Consider the following 16,641-nt stretch of genomic DNA (forward strand, 5'->3'; position numbering starts at 1 on the left):
AACTCAGGATCAGTAATGTAATGTATGTACACAGTGACTGCACCAGCAGAATAGTGAGTGCAGCTCTGGGGTATAATACAGGATGTAACTCAGGATCAGTAATGTAATGTATGTACACAGTGACTGCACCAGCAGAATAGTGAGCGCAGCTCTGGAGTATAATACAGGATGTAAATTGGGATCAGTAATGTAATGTATGTACACAGTGACTGCACCAGCAGAATAGTGAGTGCAGCTCTGGGGTATAATACAGGATGTAATTCAGGATCAGTAATGTAATGTATGTACACAGTGACTGCACCAGCAGAATAGTGAGTTCAGCTCTGGGGTATAATACAGGATGTAACTCAGGATCAATAATGTAATGTATGTACACAGTGACTGCACCAGCAGAATAGTGAGTGCAGCTCTGGAGTATAATACAGGAGGTAACTCAGGAACAGTAATGTAATGTATGTACACAGTGACTGCACCAGCAGAACAGTGAGTGCAGCTCTGGAGAATAATACAGGATGTAACTCAGGATCAGTAATGTAATGTATGTACACAGTGACTGCACCAGCAGAATAGTGAGTGCAGCTCTGGGGTATAATACAGGATGTAACTCAGGATCAGTAATGTAATGTATGTACACAGTGACTGCACCAGCAGGATAGTGAGTGCAGCTCTGGGGTATAATACAGGATGTAACTCAGGATCAGTAATGTAATGTATGTACACAGTGACTGCACCAGCAGAATAGTGAGTGCAGCTCTGGGGTATAATACAGGATGCAACTCAGGATCAGTAATGTAATGTATGTACACAGTGACTGCACCAGCAGAATAGTGAGTTCAGCTCTGGGGTATAATACAGGATGTAACTCAGGATCAGTAATGTAATGTATGTACACAGTGACTGCACCAGCAGAATAGTGAGTGCAGCTCTGGAGTATAATACAGGATGTAACTCAGGATCAGTAATGTAATGTATGTACACAGTGACTGCACCAGCAGAATAGTGAGTGCAGCTCTGGAGTATAATACAGGAGGTAACTCAGGATCAGTAATGTAATGTATGTACACAGTGACTGCACCAGCAGAATAGTGAGTGCAGCTCTGGGGTATAATACAGGATGTAACTCAGGATCAGTAATGTAATGTATGTACACAGTGACTGCACCAGCAGAATAGTGAGTGCAGCTCTGGGGTATAATACAAGATGTAACTCAGGATCAGTAATGTATGTACACAGTGACTGCACCAGCAGAATAGTGAGTGCAGCTCTGGAGTATAATACAGGAGGTAACTCAGGATCAGTAATGTAATGTATGTACACAGTGACTGCACCAGCAGAATAGTGAGTGCAGCTCTGGAGAATAATACAGGATGTAACTCAGGATCAGTAATGTAATGTATGTACACAGTGACCGCACCAGCAGAATAGTGAGTGCAGCTCTGGGGTATAATACAGGATGTAACTCAGGATCAGTAATGTAATGTATGTACACAGTGACTGCACCAGCAGAATAGTGAGGGCAGCTCTGGGGTATAATACAGGATGTAATTCAGGATCAGTAATGTAATGTATGTAGACAGTGACTGCACCAGCAGAATAGTGAGTTCAGCTCTGGGGTATAATACAGGATGTAACTCAGGATCAGTAATGTAATGTATGTACACAGTGACTGCACCAGCAGAATAGTGAGTTCAGCTCTGGGGTATAATACAGGATGTAACTCAGGATCAATAATGTAATGTATGTACACAGTGACTGCACCAGCAGAATAGTGAGTGCAGCTCTGGAGTATAATACAGGAGGTAACTCAGGATCAGTAATGTAATGTATGTACACAGTGACTGCACCAGCAGAACAGTGAGTGCAGCTCTGGAGAATAATACAGGATGTAACTCAGGATCAGTAATGTAATGTATGTACACAGTGACTGCACCAGCAGAATAGTGAGTGCAGCTCTGGGGTATAATACAGGATGTAACTCAGGATCAGTAATGTAATGTATGTACACAGTGACTGCACCAGCAGAATAGTGAGTGCAGCTCTGGAGTATAATACAGGAGGTAACTCAGGATCAGTAATGTAATGTATGTACACAGTGACTGCACCAGCAGAATAGTGAGTGCAGCTCTGGGGTATAATACAGGATGTAACTCAGGATCAGTAATGTAATGTATGTACACAGTGACTGCACCAGCAGAATAGTGAGTGCAGCTCTGGGGTATAATACAGGATGTAACTCAGGATCAGTAATGTAATGTATGTACACAAGTGATTGTACCAGCAGAATAAAACCTACCTCCTCGTGTGGCTATTACTGTACCGCCATAAGAGAAAGCCACACAGGTAGTGTCAGTGCCTGGCGCGTGAGCCTGTCGGCAGTGGAATTTTGTGTGGACCTGATAAAAAAACCAAACAAAAAAAAACAATTGTGACTTTTATACTACTTCAAGACAATTCTTTATCATTTTAAATTACTCCAATACATCTTAAAAAATGACTATTTTTTTTAATATAACAGTTCTACCATATTTTTACACAGCTCCTTTGCAGACCCGTGCGTCTACATGGTACAAACTAATTGTGTAATTTTGTACCGCGAGCCGTCTCTCCAGACCCCTCCACACACAGGAACTTTCCACTCATTTGTTCTCTATTCTAGAGTACGTCACGCTCCAAGAAGAAACATTGCCCCTTAGATACTCCTGTAATAAAGGGTCGCTGCCAGATGCCCCTGTATCCTGCAGAAGGCCCTGCCCTCCTCATCCTCAGGATATCTCTGCCCTCCTCCTTCAAACATCTGTCTTCCTCTTCTTGCTCCAGACTACACCGCCCTCCTTCTCCTACCTCCAGAATCGTCCACACTCCTCCTCGTCCTGCCACACTGCTCTGTCCCTCCAGACTCCTTTGTCCTCCTCCTCCCTCCAGACTCCTCACCCTTCCAGACTACTGTCCTCCAAGCATATTTGCCCTCGTCATCCCTCCAAACTCCTCTGCCCTCCTGGCCCCTCCAGACCCCTCTGTCCTCCTCACCCCTCCAAACTCCTCTGCCCTCCTGGCCCCTCCTGACCCCTCTGTCCTGCTCACCCCTCCAAACTCCTCTGCCCTCCTGGCCCCTCCTGACCCCTCTGTCCTGCTCACCCCTCCAAACTCCTCTGCCCTCCAGACCCCTCTGTCCTCCTCGCCCCTCCAGACTACTCCAGACTCCTCTGTTATCCTCGCCCCTCCAGACTCCTCTGTCCTCCTCGCCCCTCCAGACTCCTCTGTCCTCCTCGCCCCTCCAGACTCCTCTGTCCTCCTCGCCCCTCCAGACTCCTCTGTCCTCCTCGCCCCTCCAGACTCCTCTGTCCTCCTCGCCCCTCCAGACTCCTCTGTCCTCCTCGCCCCTCCAGACTCCTCTGTCCTCCTCGCCCCTCCAGACTCCTCTGTCCTCCTCGCCCCTCCAGACTCCTCTGTCCTCCTCGCCCCTCCAGACTCCCCTCTGTCCTCCTCGCCCCTCCAGACTCCTCTGTCCTCCTCGCCCCTCCAGACTCCTCTGTCCTCCTCGCCCCTCCAGACTCCTCTGTTATCCTCGCCCCTCCAGACTCCTCTGTCCTCCTCGCCCCTCCAGACTCCTCTGTCCTCCTCGTCCCTCCAGACTCCTCTGTCCTCCTCGTCCCTCCAGAATCCTCTGTCCTCCTCGCCCCTCCAGAATCCTCTGTCCTCCTCGCCCCTCCAGACTCCTCTGTCCTCCTCGCCCCTCCAGACTCCTTTGTCCTCCTCGTCCCTCCAGAATCCTCTGTCCTCCTCGCCCCTCCAGACTCCTCTGTCCTCCTCGCCCCTCCAGACTCCTTTGTCCTCCTCGTCCCTCCAGAATCCTCTGTCCTCCTCGCCCCTCCAGACTACTCTGTTCTCCTTGTCCCCCCAGACTCCTCTGTCCTCCTCACCCCTCTAGACTACTCTGTTCTCCTTGTCCCCCCAGACTCCTCTGTGCTGCTCGCCCCTCCATTCTTCTCTGTCCTCCATGTTCCTCCAAACTTATGTGCTCTCCTCGTTCCTCCATACTTCCCCTCGTTCCTCCATACTCCTCCTCATCCCTCCAGACTCCTCATCCCTCCAGACTCCTCATCCCTCCAGACTCCTCTGCCTTCCTCGCCCCTCCAAACACCTTTGTCCTTGGCGCAGCTTCCAGAGAACAAAAGGATCGTCAGTAAGAAATCCGACATTCTGGATCCTTCTCTAACCAGACGTCATCCATTGGGGAAGAGTAGGGAGGCCGCCCTACACATTAGACAGCAGAGAAGCTCCTTGTACAATAAACAACCCCCCCCCGTGACTAATATGTGGAGGACTACCTATCTACTAAAAGGGGTATTATCACTAAAAACATTTGTCCCATATTCAAAGAATAACTAACATTACGTCTGACCAACTATCCGAGGTCCATGGAATGGCTGGTTCCCAATCCTATGTACTTCCTCTAACAATGAACACAGCTGCATGATAAGGGACGCCTGATCTACGAGTGCCCCGCTAATCGAACCCCCAGCAATAAGACATCGCCTGGCTTTTGTTAATCACTGATCGACCCGGATCGGCTCAGAGCCATCCAGACACTTTCCCTGCAGCGGCCACTACAGGAGAAAGGTAGTATTGCACTACAGCCAATTAGATACTATGGTCTCTTAAATGAATATGGCATGAAGACAATCCCTTTAAAAGGAAAGAATTTAAAAAAAAGACAAAGCGCAAAGACTTTATTTACTGTGACTTAGAAAGTAACAGAAACTTGCCATGGGACCACTGCCAGATATATCTCCTGACCAGATTCTGGAAAATTTCAATTTCGAGAAAAATCAAAACCTATGGTACCGTCAGAAAAAAATAAAAATCCGCGACTCGCGGCCGCTTTAATATATCAACTGTTTTCTGACACGGGAAGGAGAAATGTGCCATCAGCAGCGGGAGAAGTGTAAGTGAGAAATAGCAGACGGCGACACAAGAGCGAGGCGAGGAACGTGACCGCTCTCCCGCGCCTTCGGCCCCTCAGACATTAACAATATGTTATTGAGGAGAGACTTTTCCAGGAACGCGGAGGATTAGGACAATAAAAATGGAAGACGGATGAGGGCTATTTACGACTGTGTGAGAAGAACAGCAGAGCCCGGTGACACGTCGAGGAGAGGCCACGAGCGCGGCGGGGAATGGAAACCCGTGAAATAAAAAAAAAACACCACAATATGGATGCTACAGATTCCCCGCTTATCTACATGAACTCCCCCGATATTCCTCATGCAGGACTCCGATATCTATCACTGCCAAAAACTAGGTGTAGAATTAAGCAACTTTCTAAATAGCCTTCATTAGATGTGTGATCTGCGCTCCCTCTGCTCTCACACTCCCTTCTCTCAGTGTTAGAGATCAGAGAAACCAGAAATAAATCAGGGAAACGTCTCTATCCTCAGGGGAGACAGAGAAAATAGGAAAGTATCGGATCCTGGTGTTACATACTTGTTATGGCGCCCTCTAGTGTTATGTACTTGTTATGGCGCCCTCTAGTGTTATATAGTTGTTATTGCGCCCCTTGCTGTTTGGCCTCCACTAGACTCGGGGGCCACAGATGTCTGATATTACTTGGGTGTAGTTTTAATTTAGGGCGACCATATTTCCCATCTTTGTGGTCTTTACAGATGGTGCAGCAGAGTGTGTGCGCTTTATAGCAGATGTAATAAATAGAAGTGAATGGTTACATCCTCCAGAAACCACAAAGTTCAGTACAACAGAGCGGTCAATAACTTCCCCGCACTCTAATAATAATGAAATGACTCTGCTGATTCTGTTCCAGTTTATACAGCAAAGCTGATAAGTTAGGTGCAGGAAACAGGAAACGTCAGTCTACTGTGTGAGCCGTAGTGGCCGTTGGGAGAACCTTTACCAAATTATTATTTTTGATTTATGAAGTTGCAATTTAAAAAAAAAAAAAAAAAAACCTAAAAACAGCAGCGGTTCAGAGCGGTTACCATTGTTTATTTGAGTGGCGGTATACTGGATTCGAATTCAGTGATTCCGGCTAAGGACAGTTATAAGTCCTCTCTAGGGTTGAGCGACTTTTGCTTTTTTAGGATCGAGTTGGGTTTTGTGAAACCCGACCTTCTCGAAAGTCGGATCGCGTGAAATCGGCCGATTCTACTGTAAAGTCAGGTTCCGGACCGGAACACGAAACCCAATGCAAGTCAATGTGGATTGTTTTTTACATTTACTTAAAATCAATCTCTCTCTCTCTCTCTCTCTTCACGAAACCCGACTTTGCCAAAAGTCGGTGACTTTTGAAAATGAACGATCCGTTTCGCTCAACCCTAGTCCTCTCCTTGTTTTTGTAGGTTTCTACTGTTTCCTCCAAAAAACATCCTCATCAGCTAAACAGGACTGGTCAATTGCCCAAAAATGATTAAAATAAATACAGTACCTAGCAAAAATCTCTGCGCTCCCCTGATTCTGCTGCTGTTTTCCGACTTGCGCTGCGTTGCTCCATTGCAGAGATATTCACACTTGTTGCTTTTGGAGCGCAGCATGTGAAATCTCTGGCCTGATGTCAATGGTAACCATTTCTCTACAACACTGCGGAACAGGTTGATGTTATGTAAGCAATGATATATACATACCTAAAATTCCTGCATGAATAAAAACAGCCACTCTGGTTTACACCGCCGCATTACCCCTGTGTGTGAACAGACTCGGAGGCTTTTTGTTAAACAATAGGTAACAAGTATTTCACATAACACATCTGCCCGCTGACGGCGACAGTTTGCTTTGTTCCAGCCGCAGGTTTTCCCGAGGCTTGTGATTCAGGTGGGAAAGTACTCATCTGATTTCGCAGGGACCCATTGATGTCAATGATTCAGGTGGGACCCAGGAATGGATGGAATTCCAGATGTGCGTCCCCAGGCAGCGGTGGATGTGTCACATTACCGGTCAGCCCCGCCGAGCTTCTCACTGATGCAAGAATTACATAACGTGCGGCCCCCTACAGTGTCGGATGCAAATCATGGATTATGTGAAGGAGCCGCCATTCACACAGCGCTACATGTAATACGCAGAGAGCTCTATTACTGACCATACTGGTATTGTAGAGTCCAAACACAAGTCAACGGAGTCGGACGGGTCCGGCACTGGAGGAGGAGGTGTAGCAGCGGAAAGAAGGAGGAGAAAAGAAAAAAAAAAAGGAGGAGTATGAGGAGAAGAAGGATGAGGAGGTGTAGCATAAGAAGGAGGAGGAAGTGGGGCAGGAGAAAGAGGAAGAGGAGAAGGAGGAGGAAAAAGAAGAAAGAGGAGGAAGCAGAGGAGGAGAAGAAGGAGGAGGAGGAAGTGGCGCAGGAGAATAAGGGAGAAGAGGAGGAGAAAGAGGAGGAGGAGGGAGGAGAAAAAGAAGGAGGATTAGCAAAAGAAGGAGGAGAAAGTGGGGGAGGAGAATGAGGAAGGAGAACAAGGAGGAGAAGGAGGAGTACAAGGAGAAAAAGGAGGAGGTGTAGCAAAAGAAGGAGGAGGGGATGGGGCAGAAAAATGAGGGGGGGAGAAGAAGGAGGAGGCAGAGATGAAAAGGGATGAAAAAGGAGACAAAGGAGGAAGAGGTTTAGTAGGAAGAGGAGAAGGAGCAAGTGTAGCAAAAGGAGGAAAAAGAAGCTGTAGCAGGAGAAGGAGAAGATGGAGGAGAAGGAAGAGGAAGCAGTTTCACCAAGGTCCTAGTACCTAAGGCAGCCCAAAAAATCTCCTCTGCACAAGAAGATACCAGTCTTAGGGTATGTGTACACAACGTCTTTAAGTTGTCGACAGATCCGCGGAGTTATCCAAGGCATGTCTTTTTCCTGAAGTGGCTTTGCAGGCAGTTTTGCCAAAATTTTTGTGCCGCCACCATCTTTTCTCTTTGGTTTAAAATCTATACGGCGGTCCAAAAGAAACTGCCCGAAAGTATGAATATGTTACTACTTTTAACAGCCTCAAAGTTTCCATACCCAGAAGCACATAAAAGAAGTGACATATTGCTGTGCACGTGTTCAGACTTGTCACTTCGACATTGCTCTGGTACGGAGAGTGAAATTGCTGGCTGTTTAAAAAAAAAAGTCATCAGAATTTTAAAAGGAGGTACATATGTAAATGGAGAAAATAATAGTAAAAAGTTAGAAAAAAATTTATTTTGAAAATGAAGTCAGTTCAGGAATGACCGCTAATGACACATGGATGTAGCACGTAACAGAGAAACCAACGCTGGACCGGCAGTCATGTAGAGGGACATCACAGCGGTGGACCTTCAGGATTTATGGACCCTGTTCACCAGTCTTTGCTATGAAGGCAATAATTTTGTAACCAGGAAGCACTGTGCTTTTTATCTTCCAAGTTGCAACCATAAATCTCAAGATTACAGCAATAAGTTCTGCAGGATTCAGACCTCCAGAGATATTGTCACAGGTATACTGCGATAAAGAGGAGCCAGAAGACCGCAGCGTCTGATTTCTCCTACTCCTGCACTGATTAGAATCACTTCACCTTTGTATTAAAAGTGTAAATATCTTTTGGCAGTGCAGAAGTTAATCTGCTCTGTTGAGAGCTCCTGGAAGCAGTCCTACATTAAGGCTCTCAGCTGTTCACTGATGGCTACTCCCATCTCCTATATAATCTGGGTCCTGGCTAGCACTCGTTGTCAGAAGAAGCTTATGGTGCATGGCTGGAGGTTGTTGGTGGTTAATATTGGGGAAGGCGTTTGGTGGATTTATCTGTGATTGTTGCTTGGTTTTGAGTGTGTGATAATTCCCTTTCTTCTCCTACTTTAGCTTAACCCCATCCTCCACTCCCCGATGCATTCCTCTGTTGTCTGTGTGAGTATATTTGTATGATTGGTATTTTCCTTTATCCCTGTTCGTATTACCTTGTTAGTCTGGTTGGTATATTTTGGTATACTACTACTCCCCTCTTCCCAGGGGGAAGGGTACAGACTGGGGGTGGATTCAGGAACCAAGGTATGTGGACCCCGTGTCTTCTCCATCAGAAGAAATCCGGGGAGCAGGGTGAGCTAGGGCGCCCCCTAGCGCTAGGGACAGAGAGTTGTAACATTGTCTCAACTGAGCAGATTAACCCCCGCACTGCTAAAAGTAATTTACACTGTTTAACATGAAGGTGAAGGAGTAGGAGAAATCAGATGCTCTAGTCTTCTAGCTCTTCTGTCGCGGTAAACCCGTAACAGACATTCAATGAAAGTGTCTAACTCTTTGGAGACACAGTTATATATATATTTTTTTTAAATATTTTTTTTTCCACTCTTGTTTTCTTCATCAACTTCCAAGAGCCATAACTCTGTCTGAACATTCACTTTCCCATATAATGTCTTGAAAACGGGAAAGCAAAATTCCAAGTCTCGAGAAACTGAAGAAAAAAAAACAAAAAACCTGAAATTCCAATGTTATTTTTTTTTATCACTTTGAGGTAAAAATGACCTGGTAATTTTGCTCTACGGTTATGGGGACACCAACTGTAAGTAGTGAAACAAAAAAAATACATATAAAATATGCCCCCAAAAATTGGCTTCAGTCATAATAAAGCAGACAGATATCTTGAAAATGGTGAAAAATTGAAACAAAGTTATTAGAAAGTTGTAGAAACTCCTTTAGGGCACGTGCACATGGAGTCTTATGAACGCCAGTGGACCCGCTGAATTTTGTCAGGAGAAGTTAGTTCAAGAAAACATTGACGATGTTTTTCCTGATGTATTTTCTATGGTGTCTTTGCGGACAGTTTATTGGCGGCTTGGCCTCAGTGGTTAGCACTGTACGGTGGCTCAGTGGTTAGCACTGTATTGGTGGCTCAGTGGTTAGCACTTTCTTTACAGTGCTGGGGTCCTGGGTTCAAATCCCACCAAGGACAACATCTGCAAGGAGTCTGTATGTTCTCCCCGTGTTTGCGTGGGTTTCCTCCCACAGTCCGAAGACATCGCCGATTCTGTCTATGACCGTCTCCTCGGGTACACTATTCCACAGATTAATAGCTATGATGGTAAAGGATCCTTGTCTCCTCTGGAGATTGAACCTTTCCTTTCTCTAGGTGGAGTGAGTTCCACCTTGTCATTTCGGAGAGTTTTACATAAAACAGCTTTCAACATTAATTTTTGTATGGGCCTTTTATGTTCTTGAACAAGACAAAATAAATTTAACTTTTTAAGCTTTTCTCATAACTAAGATCCTCAGGGCATCTTATCAGTTTTGTGGCTCTTTTTTGCACTTTTTCTAACTCCAGGGTGGCACAGACTACAAAGTGTTTGTTTGTAGTCTGCTACCACGGAGACATAGGAAGATGCATAGGAGGTATAGACACAAAATGGAAAGGTTTATAAGACCACTTGCAAATTTTTATGTATTTTTTCCTATTTTAGATGCACTCAAAAAGAGAGTTCTCTGGGGCTGATCCTCCTACTGCTCTAGGTTGGCAGATCTGGCCATTACAGCAGCGGTCGGATTTCACGCTAAACTTTATTTTCTGACAGATTACAAACATTCACGCTTGTGTTGGATGCATCCATTTGGCTTTTAATGGGACATTGAAGAAATGTGCAGCAAAGTCCCATTATTTAAAACCATTCCGAGATCAAATAAAAAAGTTCCTGAGACTGAAACTTTTTTTTTAAATTTTATAAAATTACCCTTTAATTTAGAATCCTACAGATGGTTCTACCATTCAGGCTGATACAGAAGGTCTCCACTGGCCAGCTAGTAAAGGGGTTGTCTCCAGAGGCTCAAAGTCAAAAGTGCTAATTCTCACCTTGTCGGGGGCCAGCGATGCCTCCTGTTCCAGTAACTGTAGAGGCTGGAGGACAAGGAGATGAACTTAGTGATTGTATGCAGCAATGTTGACATCACCGCTGAAGTCTGTACAGTAACTGTAACAGCAGCCATAGGCAGCGCTGGACCACGGAAGTGTGAATAATAACTCAATTTGTTTGTTTCTTTTGCCTTCACGAACTTATGAAACTTTTAAAGGGACAACACCTTTAAATATTCAGCCATTATCTAGTTACACATCCTCCTTGAATGACAACGAAGTAGGATACCAGAGAAGCCACAGATGAACTTAACTTCTTGTAGTGTCAAAGACCTGCCCCATTTCCTGTAGAGAAAAAGACCTGCCCTCACTTCCTGTAGAAATAAAGACGTGCCCCACTTCCTGTAGAGACAAAGATCCGACCTCACTTTCTGTAGAGACAAAGACCCGCCCTCACTTACTCCAGAGAAAGACCCGCCCCCACACACTGTAGAGACAAAGATCAGGCCTCACTTCCTGTAGAGACAAAGACTCGCCCCCACTTTCTGTAGAGACAAGACCTGCCCTCACTTACTGCAGAGAAAGACCAGCCCCCACATACTGTAAAGGCAAAGACCAGCCCTCCCTTCCTGTAGAAACAAAGATCCAGCTCCATTTCCTGTAGAGATAAAGACCCGCCCCCACTTCCTGTAGACAAATACTCGCCCCCAAATTCCAGTAGACAAAGACCGGCCCCTAATTCCTGTATAAAGACCCGCCCTCATTTCCTGTAGAGACAAAGACCCGTTCTCACTTCCTGTAGAGAAAAAAAACAACCCCCAGTTCCTATAGAGACAAAGACCTGCCCTCACTTCCCATAGAGACAAAGACCTTCCACCAATTCCTGTAAGATAAAGACCCGCCCCCACCTCCTGTAGACAAATACTCACCCCCAAATTCCAGTAGACAAAGACCACCCCTAATTCCTGTATAAAGACCCGCCTTCATTTCCTGTAGACAGACCCGTTCTCACTTCCTGTAGAGAAAAAAGCCAACCCCTCACTTCCTGTAGAGACAAAGACCTTCCACCAATTCCTGTAAAGATAAAGGCCCGCCCCCACTTTCTGTAGAGAAAGATCCGCCCTCACTTCCTGTAGAGAAAAAGACCAAACCCCACTTTCTATAGACAGACTACTTATGTTGGTAACTGGAGCAGAGACATCTCCCACCTATAAGACACTCTTAAACATAGAAATTGCAACACCAAGAAGCAAAAGTTGTGTAATTATGGAAATCCCTGATCAAAGACATTACTGATCTGCAAATGAAAAAAAAAAATTGGAAAAAATTGAAACTAAATTTCATAATCTTCAGTACAGAGTGTGAGTGCAGAGATCCCGGCACTTCCAGCCTCGGCCACGATCACTGACGTTATTAATGGTCATCTGAGGAAGTTACTGCCACTGAATGCACTTGGAGAAATCATCAAGATCCTCTTCTGGCAGCTCCTGTGTAATCACCGACCAACGACGTCCCAGATGTAGTTGATGGAGACAATTCTGTCAAAGCCACCCCACACCACCAATCCCTGGAGTAGGACTGGTGTGACGCTCCCTCGTGAAGACCTCTTTATCTACGTTGTCTCCAGACCAATCTCTGGCTATAATTGCGTCCAAGACTAAATAAGGACTCATCACAGAAGAGGACAAACCTGTATTACCATCTTGTTTTGAACCATGAGAGCAGTGGTTTGAGGTCAATGAACACCTGTAGCCAGCTGTCCTCAATCTGCACCAAGGTACATTGATGAACTGGACACATCGCACAAGCATACAAAAGACTTGACCCAATGTTCGAAGTTTCATGTGGCTAAAAAAATTTGCTTCATTCCGCTTTCACATGCTGCAGATCAGAACTTGGTGCTTGAAAATGTGATCCTTTGCAGATATTAGAGACATCTCGATTTCCATCACTTACTTTTGTGCTTCTTTGCGCTGCAATTTCAATGCTGTATATTCTAGACATAGAGCGGAGCTGTTCCTAAAGACCACCTCTATGAGAAGACCACATTTTCTGTTCCGCCATGTAGTACGGGGACGCTCCGTAATGTTAAAGTTATTCTACACATTCTTTACATCCCTGATATTAAGTGAGCGCAGGAGGAGTGCACCGAGAGTGATCACAGGAGGAGAGTGCCGAGTGCGAGCACAGGAGGAGAGCGCTGAAAGCAAGCACAGGAGGAGAGCGCTGAGAGCGAGTACAGGAGGAGAGCGCTGAAAGTGAGCACAGGAGGAGCGCGTTGAGAGCGAGTACAGGAGGATAGCACCGAGAGTGAGTACAGGAAGAGAGCGCTGAAAGCGAGCACAGGAGGACAGCACTGAGAGCGTGCACAGGAGCGCGCTCAGAGCAAGCACAGGAGGATAGTGCTGAGAGCGAGCACAGGAGAGCATTGAGAGCGAGCACAGGAGGAGCGAGCTGAGAGTGAACACAGGAGGAGAGTGCTGAGAGCGAGCAAAGGAGGAGCGCGCTGAAAGCGAACACAGGAGGAGCGCGCTGAGAGCGAGCACAGGAGGAGCGCGCTGAGAGCGAGCACAGGAGGAGCGCGCTGAGAGCGAGAACAGGAGGAGAGCCCTGAGAGCGAGCACAGGAAGAGTGTTGAGAGAGAGCACAGGAGGAGAGCGCTGAGAGCGAGCAGAGGCCTTCTGGCAGTTCACAAACTATGACCATTAATCAGTAGATAAACACTTCAGAGCCGCCTGCTGTATAGAGCGCTCCACGCCATGTGTGTCCCCGAGGAGCCGGCTATTTGCAGCCCTACTTGGACTCTCAGAAATATGATTCTTGTGCTGCGCTACGGCAAACATTAGAGATGACCAGTGTTTCAGCATTTACAGATGTAGCAGAGCCGAGATTTTCATTTGTCACTTTTTATGATATCCTGATGTTTTATCTGTGATCTCTAGTAAAAAACCTTTTATATATATATATATAATGCATCTGTGTGTCCACAGCTCTTTTTTATATGCCGCCAATGACTGGTGGCAGTGGTGACAATCTTCATTTTGACGGGATTATGCCCTAAATGCAAATAGGGTACGATTTCCCAAAAAGTGGGTATCTTGGGGGCATTTCTGGGCAGGGCATATTGGGGTTAGAATTCTCAAAGCTCAGGACGGGTAGCAGAGGGCCACAGAGCGCAGACGGGTAGCGGAGGGCCCAACAGAGTGCAGACAGGTAGCAGAGGGCCCGCAGAGTGCAGACGGGTAGCAGAGGGCCCGCAGAGCACAGATAAGTAGCAGAGGTCCACGCACTCGTGACTAATGGTATGAGGGAGAGTTGAAAAGTTTGTTAGTAACTAAAAGGTTCTAACCAGTTAAGTTCTTTTTTTTTTTACAACAAATAAATCAGTCCTTGAAATTCAACAGCTCGGATCTATCTCTTCCCCAACATCATTTTCCGAGGGACAGTTGGGAGACCCCCCCCCCACATTATTTTTGTTTATACCACTAATATCAGTAGTCTAGCGGGTATGGGGGTTTTAAAAAAAGGAATTGCTAGCAGTTATTTATTTTAGGTGCAATTTCTATGTTTACTATTCCTTTAACTTCCTTGCCCTCTAATGATACGGAGATGACTCTGCTCATTTTGTCTCAATCTGTACAGCAAAGCTGACACTTGAGCAGTAGCAAATATGAAATGTCAGCCTATCATATGATATAGTGGCCGGCGTGAAATACTTGAATAATTTCTATAGTCACCAAAAAACTCTTGTACTTTTTGTCACTTTCTGGATTACGTTTCCAGCGTTCTTCTTATACCTGGTATTTTCGCTGCCCCTTTTTCAGGCAGGTGAAGTCAAAGTCCAGACAAAAGACTTTCCTCATTTAGATCTTTGGTGGTTAAGAAAAGAGAAGAGCAAACAACATCTTGATTTAGATCACAAGCGTCCGCATGGAAGATGGCCGTGTGAACGAGCCACAATCCTGGCCGCCAAGTTTACGTTGCCAATCTGCCGAGAAGAAATCTAGAAAACCAATAACGTTTTCAGCCTGGGCAATCATCGGCAATGAAATGGCTCTACACATCGTTAGCAATATATTATCTCCCATTTCCACTGTTAATCTACATGACGGAAGCTAGCTTCCTACCTCGGGAGGAATATCTGGGTTCAGCGAGAACAGCTGGATGGTCGGAGTATCCAGTTACAGGCTGTGGACTCGTATATTACACGCAGTACAGATGGAGCGCACCCCTCTCCCAATTTCATCACTCGCTAGCATCCCTGCTTTCCATCACCCGCTCCTCGCTAGCTCTTTGCCGTAGAGAATTGGCTTCCGTTATCTACTGATGTGTGGGAGGAATCCAGCATAGGAGCAGGTATCCCCCCGAGCGGATATAGTCAATAGGTCGTATGTACATATATTCCCGCTGTAGAGATGAATATAATTGGACTTTTCCTGAAATGTCACAAATAGAAAAAATTTGTGCCTTTCCTTCAAACTTCTCAAACTTTTCAGTATTTCTAAAAGTTTAGGCGGTCACCTCCTTTTTTCAGGAGTCGGATGACCCCTTTTTTTTTTGCATGCACAGTACAGACATACGTGCGAATAACGTCCAAGTTAATATAGAAGTACGTGAAGTCACAATTAATGTTTTGTCCCAACGAAGGGGAAACCCAAAACGTGTAGATATCTGATATTTTACTAATATCAGATTTATTTTTTTGCACAAGGTTTTTGATAAACCACCTAAGACGTTATACTCAGGTTTATCGTTACCATGTATGTTGGAAAGGTTTGTTGAGAGAAGGCGATCTGTGAAATGGGGGGCCATAGGTTCGGTTCCCAAAATGGGAGGCCAGAGAATCGGTTCTCAAAATGGGGGGGCCAGTGGTTTGGTTCCCAAAATGAGGGTCCAGAGGATCAGTTCCCAACATGGGGGGCCAGAAGTTTGGTTCCCAAAAGAGGGGGCCAGAGGATCGGTTCTCCTCACAAATGAAGGCCTTCACTTTCCATTCAGTAGACTGGCGCACCCTTGGTCTTGCTCTTTGCTTTCCAGTTGTCTAGTGTCCAAGACTGGAAGCCATCATGATTTGGTGAAGACTTTGGAATCAATGCGAGTGGTGTTTTTTTTCGTCACTCAAGTTTCCTTTTCTACAATTTTCTAGCGTTTTTTCTTTCCTTTACTTGATTGTTAAATTACGGCTTTTCAGAACAGAAGTTTGTCCTTCAGGGCCGCCCTTCTTATTTGGTTTAACCATTGTTGTCCAAGAGAGCAAAAGGGGCATCATTATGAAGGTAGCGTTGGGCAAGTACACAGCAGAAGACATCCTAAAGACAGAGCAGATGGCACAGACTTATGGAGATAGCCAGGAAGAAAGTTCTCCAGAATAGGGGCTGCTCCCCTGTCGGTCTTGTCCTGGCTTGCTCTTCAGATGGCGGAAGTTAGGGGTCGGCTGCCGAAAATGTATGGCAGAAAGAGAAAGTCAAGAGATTGTGTGTGGGACAGTTGACAGTAGTATGAAGGAACATCAGGGGTTCGGAACTTGAACATATATTTTTTTCTTAGTTTAGGACCATTTTAAACTACTAAAAATTAGTGGACGACCCCTCTCATTTCAATGTATATGGCTCATTACATAATAAAATAGTGATTTTTTTGTTTTTGGCAAGGAGAAAGACAAGGTTGAAGCGAAACTGTCAAAGCAAACCATAAATAAATGGTAATCAGCAGAAACGGAGGAGGAAAATAGATTTGTGGATCTGGTCAAAAGCCAAGTTTGTCTTAACAGTCTGCTATATATACACTCACACAGCGGAGACCGCTCCAGCCAACATGGCAGGTTCTGCAACACATCGCTCCCCTCTAACAGGGACCGGCAGCTAA

The 16,641-nt window shown here is 45.6% G+C and overlaps 1 protein-coding gene across 3 annotated transcripts in view; it reads right to left on the reverse strand.

Moving 5' to 3' along the window:
* WDR70 (WD repeat domain 70) overlaps nt 1–16,641 on the reverse strand; it is a 309,631-nt gene that overhangs the window by 100,683 nt on the left and 192,307 nt on the right. For all 3 annotated transcript variants that reach the window (XM_077281558.1, XM_077281566.1, XM_077281572.1), the window contains exon 11: nt 2,294–2,393. In XM_077281558.1, the coding sequence (XP_077137673.1) occupies nt 2,294–2,393 (100 nt within the window). The remainder of the gene's footprint in view (nt 1–2,293; nt 2,394–16,641) is intronic.

The sequence above is a fragment of the Ranitomeya variabilis genome, chromosome 1 (genome assembly GCF_051348905.1).
Source record: "Ranitomeya variabilis isolate aRanVar5 chromosome 1, aRanVar5.hap1, whole genome shotgun sequence".
Classification (NCBI taxonomy): Eukaryota; Metazoa; Chordata; class Amphibia; order Anura; family Dendrobatidae; genus Ranitomeya; species Ranitomeya variabilis.